We start from the raw sequence: 10,802 nt of genomic DNA, 5'->3' as shown, positions 1-10,802 counted from the left end.
TTTCACACGAGAACCCGTTAATGCAGCAAGGTGTTAGTTGACCATAGGGACCGTCAGAAATCCATAGTTCCACATGAGAACCTGTCATGCGGCAAGGTGGCAGTTGACCCCAGGGATTGGCTCCCGGTGTAGGTAGGGTCAAATGGGAAAGTTATAGTTGTACCCCCCATACTAGTATACATGTACCCTCTATCCCCACCGTACCACTGGTAGAAAAAAGGCCTTTAGTCCCGGTTCGCAAAGACCTTTAGTCCCGGCTGTGCAACCGGGACTAAATATGCGCGACTAAAGACCCCCCCCCCCCATTTAGTCGCGCCTCTTACAAACCGCGACTAAAGGCTTTAGTCCCGGTTCTCGTGGCTAACCGGGACTAAAGGCCTCCTCCGCAGGTTTAAACCTGGTTTTTTTGCGAATTTTTTTTATTTTTTTTATTTTCAAATTTCTGAATTATTTTAACCTCTAATCTCTAATCACCACCCCTCATCACTGCTCAATTTATCCTCTAATCTCTAATCACCCCTCATCATTCCAAATCATCTAACTTCCCGGATGGTCACCTATCCTCTCACTACTCCAGCCTGAGCACGCTTAACTTCCGGGTTCTATTCTCCCTCGTTTCCAAGTATGCACTTGTTGTTTTCCTGACAATAGTAGGATGTCAATTCTATTAACCCTCAGGAATTTAGCTTGAGCATGAAGTGACACATTTCACTGTTTGAGTTTGAAACTATTGTTTTAAAAAACAATAATTATTTAGTAACACTAATATTTCTGGAATAATTAGTTTGACCATTGTTTGACCACTGTTTGACCACAGTTTGACCAGATTTGACCAAAATTTAAAAAAACTGAAATAATTATTTAGTAACACTAATATTCTAGAATAATTAGTTTGACCATTGTTTGACCAAAGTTTGACCACAATTTGAATTTTTTTGAATTTTTTTGCCTCTCCAGATCTTAAAAGCCCCGTATCTTTTTTTCTGTTAGGTTTTTGAGGAATTTGAAAATGTTTAACGGGGTTCCCCCAGTTAAATTCGGATGTAACTTTTCGAGTAGATGATTTTTCATATAAAAAACTTTTTCATCCGAGTTCATATGCAAAAGTTATGCCCATTTTAAGAATTTCCAGAGAGATTTTGCAAATAAAGTCGAAATTCATATTTGTTAATTTTCCCAACAACTAGACCACATATCACATGAGAAACTTATTTTATTTTATTTTTTTGACATTTCCATCATTTTCTTTTGTTTTTTCTAAAACTAAAAAGGCGATCAGGGAGGGGGGTAGAGTTTGAAAATGAGGCCTCAAATCCCTTTAGTCGCGGTTGGCCAGACCAACCGGGACTAAAGGTCTAACTTTAGTCCCGGTTGGTCTGGCCAACCGCGACTAAAGGTCTAACTTTAGTCCCGGTTGGTCTGGCAAACCGCGACTAAAGGTTCGGGCCATTAGTCGCGGTTGGCCAGACCAACCGGGACTAAAGGTCTAACCTTTAATCCCGGTTGGTCTGGCCAACCGCGACTAAAGGCCTTCGGGCCAGCCTGAGGACCTTTAGTCCCGGTTGGCCAGGCCAACCGGGACTAAAGCCCCTCCCGTCCGCCAGCTGTCGACCGAGCGCGCTGGGCCCAGATAGTTGGTCGCGGGTCTCCTCGCGAACCGCGACTAAAGACCCCTTTGGTCGCGGTTCGATTATTTTGGGGACTAATGGGGGCGTATGGAAGCCTCTTTTTCTACTAGTGTACATTTTTCATCAAAGTTCGTGCAAGAAAATTTTTCTTTTTTGTTTCTCCCAAATAAAGACACATTTTAACTTAAAACTTTGCAGATCAACCCAGATTGTTTCTGGATTTTTGGTACAATATAATTTTTTTAAACAATACAATTCATTTAAATTTCAAAATTTGACAAATTTTAGTTTCTTTAAGAAAATCAAATCGAAAACATTTTATAGAATGAGTGATACTCGTGTATGTATAGTCGGTCTGCAAAGTTTCAAGATCAATGTTCTCTTATTTGGAAGAAACCAAAAAGAGAAATTTCTGTATAAGAGAATCTCTAGTAGAACCCGCAAAAACCGGTACTGCAAAATCGTTTTAGGGAACAGGAAGGTTCTGATAGAACAAAACCCATATCTCGTACTGAAAATTTAAAAACTTTTTCGCACTACAAATAAAAGCATAGTTCATCACACCCAAAACTAAACGACACATAAAATCAAAGGTCTCTCACTCATCTACACTGAGGTTGTAGGCTTCGGCGGATTTGCGAAACGCGTTTGCGAGGCGTACTCCTCCTTGGCGGCGAGGAGGTGTTTGGCGGCGCCTTCTTCTCCGGCCAACACCGCACGCTCCATGGCGGTTAGCACCGCAGCGGCGTCCTGACACTGCTTGATGCACAGGAACATGTTATCATAGCCGGCCCACACGACCCGCCTGCTGATGCGGGAGAGGCGGCCGTGGCCACCCGCCAGCTTGGACCGCCATGGCTCGATGGCGGACTGACTGGAGCTGCCGGCCTTCGCATCATGCCGAGCAAGCTTGCGCGGCGGCGACCTTCCACGGCCGCCACGCCCCTGAGCAACACCGACCATGGAGGAGGAGAAAAAACGTCAAAGGCTGGGGTGGCTAGTGGCGACGCGAGCGATATCCTGGCCGGGCCCATAGATATAGCTCCGGAAGGACGGTTTTGCGGGCCACCCGTAAAATTTTTATGGGCCAGGCTAAGTTTACCGGATGTATTCAGGCCGGAAAAAAGCATGATCACTTAAAAGGTCGGGGTTTTATGGGCAGGCGAGCTTTTACGGGATCTGCTACAGATGCTGTAAGGAAAGCACGAATCTTAACGAAAATTGAATGGTTTAGATAGAGTATACAAAAATCCTGGTCAAATCCCAGGATCAAGCAACCCTTCCTGTCTGCCGAGGTGTTTAGAAGGCGCTTTCCGTCGTTGCATCCCCGAACCCTAAACCCCAACCCGACCGCCCGAGCCACCCGTGCGCGAAGCAAGAGCAGAGACATGGGGCGGCGGTACGCAGCGAAGGGAAAGAAGAAGAGGAAGCTCGAAGATGGCGTGGCCTCCCGTGCCGACGACGCGCAGGAGTTACAGCCACCGGAGGACGACGAAGGGAAGGGGGAGGAGGATGGGACGGAGGAGGACGAGACCGTGGAGGTAACGGAGGGGATTCCCGTCCTGCCCCGGCCAGTAGATGGGAGGAAGCGGCCCAGGGCGATCTTCGTTCTTGAGAGGGCCTGCCTGGAGGTCGGCAAAGTCGGCAAGGTATCCTGGTTCCATTGTTATTTCTGTTCCCGACGGAAGAACTTTTGCTTCCCCAATTAGAGTTCTGATGACGTTAACTGTGATTTTCCATTCACTTAACTATAGATTTTGTTTCCGTAGGTTGGTCTACTGCCTTAAAACTTGTCTTGGGAGTTTCATTAGAGTTCCTGACGGAGGAATCTTGAGTATCAGCAATAATCCTAATTTTCCAGTGTATCAATTTTACTGGAAAAAAGTAAAGCAATAACCAATAATCTGATTCCTTTAGCTTTTAAAATTGGATTGCTTCAAGGATATTTGAATTGACTGTATTTATTGTCTACCTGTGTACTGGAATTAAGATTGTTTCATTCGCTATTCTTTGGTGCTTATTCTTGTGTGTGGGACCTGTGGGCATGGTCCACGATTAATTGTTTATGTGGATGTAAAATTACTAGATGATACCCCCGCGTGTTGCTGCATGAACGTGTAGTTACATATTTATAGGCTGCTATGATGTAAAGAGCAAGTGCTTTCTGTACCAATTTAATAATTTGTATAGCTGTCGGTTTTTCCTGGAACACTCAGATGATTAAAGTGGTCAATACGTTTTCCACTAAACAAATGTTTTCTGTACATGTATGTTTGTTTTGACGTCTCTCCTTGTAATTTTGTATAGACTATGCAAATCTTGAACTCGGACGATCATGCGAATTATTTGAGGAAGCATAATCGGAATCCTGCTGATTATAGGCCTGATATCATTTACCAGGTATTGTAAATTCTTGTTTTTTTTTTCTTTGGACCACTACTGGCATATGACTAGAAAGCTGTTCCGTTTATCTTCCATTTAGTAATCTGTGTTGTATACTTGTATTGGAAGGAAATCAAACTCAGAATTTTCTGTTAGTGTACTCTCTGTCTCTCTGTCTCTGTATCTCTCTCTGCCCGTAGATGATGCATATATGCGTTAGCAATTTTTGCTTCTCTTTTTCTGGTTGACCACTGTTTGGGCCTGCAAATTGAGGATTTCTACGAGAATCTGAGTTGGTTGTTAGGTTGCGTTGAAAAGTGCTCTTTATGTGATTACAAAGTACTCCATCGATTTGTAAGCTAATATAAGAGCTTGTAGATCACTACTTTAGTGATCTAAAAGCTCTTATATTAGTTTACAGAGGAAGTACATATGAATACTATGACAAAAGAAAAGGTCGATGAAGCCAGCCAATCTTTTGTCTCATTCCTTCGTGATTTGTTTCTAAAAGTGAACAACTTGAATTTTCTTCCAAATTGTTTTGCAGGCTCTATTGGCAATATTCGATAGCCCTCTAACTAAGGCTGGGAGGTTACAAGCTGTTTATGTTAGGACAGAAAAGGGGGTGTTGTTTGAGGTCAAGCCAAATGTTCGCTTGCCACGCACATGCAAACGTTTTTGTGGCTTGATGTGTAAGTTACAAATAGCAAAAGAGTAAATATTCTTCATCTTTGTATTTCTGTCCTGAATTGTGCTGAAGTGCAAGTAATTTATGCGACACCGCAGCACAGTTATTGCAAAAGTTGAGCATTACTGCCGTTGGGAGGCGTGAGAAGCTCCTTAATGTTATTAAAAATCCTGTTACCCAGTATCTACCTGTTGGCTCAAGGAAGATTGGTGAGAATTTATGTATTATATTAGAGAAAGTAAAATATCTACCTGTTAGCTCAGGGAAGCTGACATTGATGTTTATTTGCTGCCTAGGCCTTTCATATAGTGCGGATAAGTCAGTTAAACTGAATGACTATGTTGCCGAATTCAGTGATGATGAAGCCCTTGTGTTTGTGGTGAGTGAAAACTGTGATGTTGCGCTAATTTATACTTTTGTCCCATCCTCTGTTACCGTCTAGTGCCTAAGTCCATCTCGTCTGTACAATGTTCCAGGTTGGTGCCATGGCTCATGGAAAGATTGACAGTGCATATACAGATGATCAAATACAGAGTAAGTAGCCATATATGATCTTTTGGTGTGAAAAGAGTATTGTGTCCTGAGAATTACCTAGTACATTTCAGAATTATATTCCGTATTTTCACATTAAATGTGCTTTTGCTATTGTTTGAATCTGTTAGAATAGTAGTGTATGATTATACCCAGGATGCACATTGTATAATAGACATTTTGAGCATCTGTTAGTTGCAGCCAGCAAAGTTATATTAAAATAAGACGCACTCAGTTCGGCTTGTTGATTTTTTGTTATTACATACTGTTAAGTATGGTACATGTCTGCCAAGCCATCTAGAACAGGGCTCTGGTTTGCCAGAAACTCTCTAGTCAGTGGCTATTGCCTATTGGCGGTAATGTTGGATAACCTGGCAATTTCACCCCTCTCCTGGATGCTTTTAAGTAGTTCACAAGTATAAGCTTACATTTTACAATTTCTTTGGAAGGAAAAGTAGATAATTCTATTATGTCTCAAGGTGTACTACTCTAATTTCTCATTTTTTCTGAGTATGAATCTTAAAATTATAATTATGATGCACATATTTTCTGTTCATGGTTTTCTTTGAGACTAGTGACACCTTAACTTGTTGCAGTTTCCAGCTACCCGCTCAGTGCTGCCTGGTGTTTAGGTAAAATATGCACCGCTCTGGAGCAGAAGTGGGACATCCAGTGAGGAAATTTTGGAAACAAGCAGTACAAATTTATGAGCAGAAGTGGAACGTCCAGTGAGGAAATGTGCACCACTCTGGTTAGCTGATAGTGTAGGTGAGTTTCCTTGCCTGCTGCGGATTCTTTTTTGGGGAGGGACTTGAAGCTCTGGCTGTAAAAGTATTAACATGGAATGCTTCAAGCGCTTACGTATCTGTACAGGGCTTGCATATCTATACATGATGATTGTGTTGCTTATGATTCCTTGTATTGAGTTGAGCGGGTTGGATAATTTTAGTGAAAATATTTTGGTTTTTGCTTGACGCAACCTAACGAGAGGATGATACACATTGTAAATCTTGTGAAGCTGTCCCTGTTACATTCTGCCAAATCTTCGTTTCTTAGCTACGGTTTCTTGTGCCATGCTTGCAGCCTCCCAGGAGGATGGAGGTGGATGTACCCTTTGACCTTCGTAGGCTACTAAGCACCCATTTGCTTGCTTGTTGGAGCTGTGAAAATTAATTCGACCGTAGCTCACTTTCTAAAATTGGAAGTGTCACTAGTTTTAGAATAATGTAAACTTGAGAACTGTATTGCTTCTTCTGAGAACAAGGGGTTTGTTACAAATCTGGAATCACTCCGGTAATATATATACACATTATTACTAAATCTATCGTTTTTATAGCAGGCACACATCAGAATAACAATTAATTTGGTCCTATAGTACTATTAGGATTAATGGAAACTTTAGCTTTTAGCATTATATGGTTCTTAACATAAGGAAGGTGTTATAAATCTGAAATAACTTCAGCTAAGCTATATACACGCGCTCGGAAATGAGTTCTCCATTGCCATCAGCCTGTTTCAGATATGTTTTCCCCCTCTAAATTTCTGCCAGTTTAGTGCCTCAAAGAGCATCTGCAGTATAAGCCATTAAACCCATCAAAATGGGAAAGCTTCTACCTCAGCTCCACATACGTGCATCTATGTTGCAGAATTTCATCATCAGCATCGGTGAATTTGCTGCCACAATTGTTAGATATGTATTTCTCTATGTAATATGTTACGTGAACATTGTTAGCATAGTCAGAAGGCTGCTTCTTTTGTTGTTCACAAAATGTATGCGTGATTTGCAGCTTTTGAAGAAAATGCAGAAACTTTTGTGCAATTTATTATCTTTCTTGGAGGCAAAAAGACCAACAAAAGACAGAAGCTATTTTAGATTCCGTACCAGAACTTCAATACCTTGTTCTTCCAATTAGAATGGCATTTACGCTAGCAAATTAGTATATTTGTTGTGCAAAAAAGAACCGTAGTAAATGAAAAATATCCTTATGGGTGTCCACTGGGATCGACGTTGGATCTCTTAATCTGGTGGCAGATGACATAGGAGGACAAGTAGGAACAAGACAGGTTGTATCTTTCTACTCAGCACTCCCATGCCACATTTCTAGATTTACACATATGTTTGTCCCAATGCCTCCCATGTCGAACAAATGCTCAGTTCAGTTCACAAAAAAAGATGGGATCGAGCTAAGATCGGCCTTAAGATCGGCAGGATAGGCCGCTGAGGTGTTTGCGTACTCCGAATCCATCTAGTTCAGATAGTGCAGCACACCCTAAACTATGTGGTCATGGTATTATAGAAAAGAACGTGAAGACTTGCATATATAAGGATAGTAGTAGAGCGTGGGTAAATAAAGAGGGTTGTTCAATTCGTACATCAAACACAATATCCTGAAGTGAGTAAGAGATAGATGACAGTCGAAATGAAGATGAATTGAGAGGAAAGGACACGTAGTAAAATGGTAACATAGGACTACAGCGAAGTTGCACGAACCAACCACTAAATAAGAGCAATTTCATTGAATTTCTAGTGAGTGCACGGACATGTGTGTTTGTAAATTCCCACATGGTTATTGTGTGCCTCCACAAAACTCCACCACTCCACTCTCCAATGCGAAGTGCTTTTCTTAAGCCAAAACGTCGTTCTTAAGTTTCTTACAAATTACACCAAGAATTCAAGCATGCCTAGGTTTGAGAGTAGAGAGGAAGCAGCCACGTAGACAACCTGTAAATGGAGTATAAAATTTCTGTACACTCAGTCTCCAGAAGGACTTCAAAAGTAGTACTAACTAATTAACTGACATTATGAATTCGCTCTTGTATTGCACAACCGAGGCTTGGAATAATGCAAAGTCGAATGCAAACATGTCTGTTTTGGATGCCGTAATAGCTAGCCATGGACGAAGTCGAGGATGAGTATCACGGATGTCTTCTCGCTGGACTCCAGTTTCATGTTCATGGCGGTAAATATCTGTAGCTGAGATAAATTTCACTAATCACCTAAGCAAACGGGTCATCACGTCCATTACCAACTGAACAAAGGAAACAATTGTTTTTAGATATTCTCCAAGCCAATACCACCTTTTGCATATTTAATTATCCTAATACCTCCGATGCCGAAATAATGCTGAGTAACCTATTAGGAATTGCAGCTCATACTCACTGATAGATCAGGGAGTAAATAAATAGGCTATGCCAACTGTACAAAAACCTGAAGACATCCGAGGGAGAGAAAATCCTGAAGCATTTCAAAAAATGATGCATGCAAAATAAATGAAGATGTGTTGAAAAGAGATAAGTGGGGGTTAAAATTGAAAGCTGCAGCAGCTTTAGGAAGCAAACAATGTTAAGTCTAAATTAATCGGATGCATTACATTGTGGAAGAAGGAAATTAATTAACTACTTGTTACATGTCGCTCGTGTTGGTCTAGTCACAAAAAATTGTCCAATTAGGTGTGGAAAATTCTATCTAGCTGAAGTTACTCCCTCCGATCCATATTACTCGTCACTCATATGGATGTATCAATAGTAAATACATCCGTTTGATCGACAAGTAACATTAATCGGAGGGAGTAAAAGTTATGTATCACTCATGGTTTTCACTTTAAATAAAATGTCGATGAAATTCATTAAATTTCAGTTATTTCAATAGACACCGAAATATTTATCTTTCTATAAAAATATTTTAGTCGCTTCAATTGAACACAAGAGCTCAAATAAATTTTAGTGTTTTTAATTTGTTTTCAACTATTTGATTAAATTTCAAGTGAACGTTTCGGTTCTTTGGACAAAATGGAAATCAAAATCATTGAAATAAACTGAATTTCAGTGACTAAAGTAATAGCCTAAATTCAAAACCATGGTATCACTAGATCTTCGAACAAGAAGTCAAGAACACAGATGGACCAGAGGAAATTGGCCCGTGTTGTGAGCGATGGCATTTTTTCGATAAAGAGCGCTGTTATTATCTCAAAATGTAGTATCAAACTGATACAAAACATTAAGAGTATCACCCGGCCTCTGCATAAATAGGATGCACACAGCCAAACGCCAGTAGTCTGATAAACAGAAACATAAAAGACCGACAGTTCGACAACAGTAGAGTCCATAGACCAACACTATGCCTTATGTCGAAAGAGATGGTGGACCGAGCCGGAGATTATGCTGTCATCCATGTTGGGTAAAAACCTCTATAGCCACCTGCTCCAACAGCGTACACATCGCCTTAAACAGTGGTTGGTACTCCGCTCGTTGTAGCGTACACCACGTACGAAGCGAGTGCGTACAACGAAAAATAACCTGCAAAGGAGAAACATTTTTGTCATTAGAAACAACATCATTTCTACATAGCCAAAGCGACCATAGTAAGGCATACGCTCCCACCCTTATTAGCGTTTTGTACCTATTTGAAATACCGTCTAGCCAATGACCAAAAATATTGGCTACACTTGTGGGCAGATACAAATTTGACGCTATTTGGATGGCTAACCACGTAGAACGCGCAAACTTACAGTGAAAAAAGAGGTGTTTAATTGTCTCGTCACGAGTACAAAAACAACACTTCTTACTTCCCGACCAGTTGCGTTGTGCGAGGTTGTCTTTTGTTAGCACAACTCCCCTACGGAGATGCCACATGAATATTTTGACTTTAAGTGGTACCTTTGCTTTCCAATTTTTTTTGTTATTACTCACCAGTACCTCAGAATGCGTGAGTGCACGATACATACAGTCAAATATGAAAAACCCCGATGTAGTAAGGTTTCAGTGAAACACATCACAACCTTGTGTCGGGAAAATCGAATCCAGACGGCACAATAGATTATTCCATGACATAAGTCGGGTGCCAATCAAATCCCGCCTGACCGAAATATTTGGCGGGGATGAGCCGAGCACTTGCGCAATAGTAGTATTCTTATCGCGTGCAATGTTGTATAAGGCTGGGTATTATTCTCGGAGGCTAGCATTGCCTAGCCAGATGTCTTCCCAAAAACGAATCTCCGTCCCGTCCTTTATCGCGAAAGACCCAAAGCGAAAAAGATGTTTCTTTGTCGCAATTAGGCCGGCGCAAAAGTGTGAGTCTCCAGGTTTCCAATATACCTGAGACACTGCCTTTTGGCCTATATACTTATTGCACAGCATGGTTTGCCAAACACCATCCTCTGTAAGAAGTTTGAACAACCATTTATTAAGTAGGGCCTCATTCTTGACCTGCAGGTCATGAATACCAAGGACGCCCTGGTCTTTCGGCCTACAAACCACACTCCATTTGGCCAGCATATATTTTTCTTTTCACCATCTCCTTGCCAAAAGAACCTGGACCTAAAATAGTCCAGTCTTTGGAAGACCCCTTTTGGGAGCTGGAAGAACGAAAGCATATAGAGAACCATATTTGTGAGGACAGTGTTTATTAAACCAATCGTCCTCCAACCGAGAGCAACTTGCCTTTCCAGCTGCTCAAGCGTTTCTCTAGCCGCTCCTCTACATGCTTCCACTCCACAATGGTGAGACGCCGATAATGAATTGGTATTCCCAAATATTTAATTAGAATTGTCCATGTGCACAACCAAAAAGGTCAG

At 41.3% G+C, this 10,802-nt stretch overlaps 1 protein-coding gene across 1 annotated transcript; it reads left to right on the top strand.

The window, feature by feature from the left end:
• Positions 1-3,016: 3,016 nt before the first annotated feature.
• On the top strand, positions 3,017-6,177 carry LOC109734717 (uncharacterized). Its single transcript, XM_020293909.3, has 7 exons — positions 3,017-3,277; positions 3,936-4,028; positions 4,558-4,702; positions 4,797-4,907; positions 4,995-5,077; positions 5,175-5,232; positions 5,826-6,177. Exons 1-7 carry the CDS (start codon positions 3,017-3,019, stop codon positions 5,903-5,905), a joined length of 831 nt encoding a protein of 276 aa, XP_020149498.1. The 3' UTR covers positions 5,906-6,177.
• Positions 6,178-10,802: the final 4,625 nt, after the last annotated feature.

The sequence above is a fragment of the Aegilops tauschii genome, chromosome 7, assembly GCF_002575655.3.
Source record: "Aegilops tauschii subsp. strangulata cultivar AL8/78 chromosome 7, Aet v6.0, whole genome shotgun sequence".
Taxonomy (NCBI): Eukaryota; Viridiplantae; Streptophyta; class Magnoliopsida; order Poales; family Poaceae; genus Aegilops; species Aegilops tauschii.
Note: the sequence above shows the minus strand (reverse complement) of the source record. Positions and strands in the feature narration are given on the sequence as shown.

Coding starts and splice junctions, on each gene's coding strand:
- LOC109734717 (XM_020293909.3), top strand. CDS start 3,017: ATGGGGCGGCGGTACGCAGCGAAGGGAAAGAAGAAGAGGAAGCTCGAA. Junction 4,029..4,557: donor GGCCTGATATCATTTACCAG/GTATTGTAAATT, acceptor ATTGTTTTGCAG/GCTCTATTGGCAATATTCGA. Junction 4,703..4,796: donor ACGTTTTTGTGGCTTGATGT/GTAAGTTACAAA, acceptor GCGACACCGCAG/CACAGTTATTGCAAAAGTTG.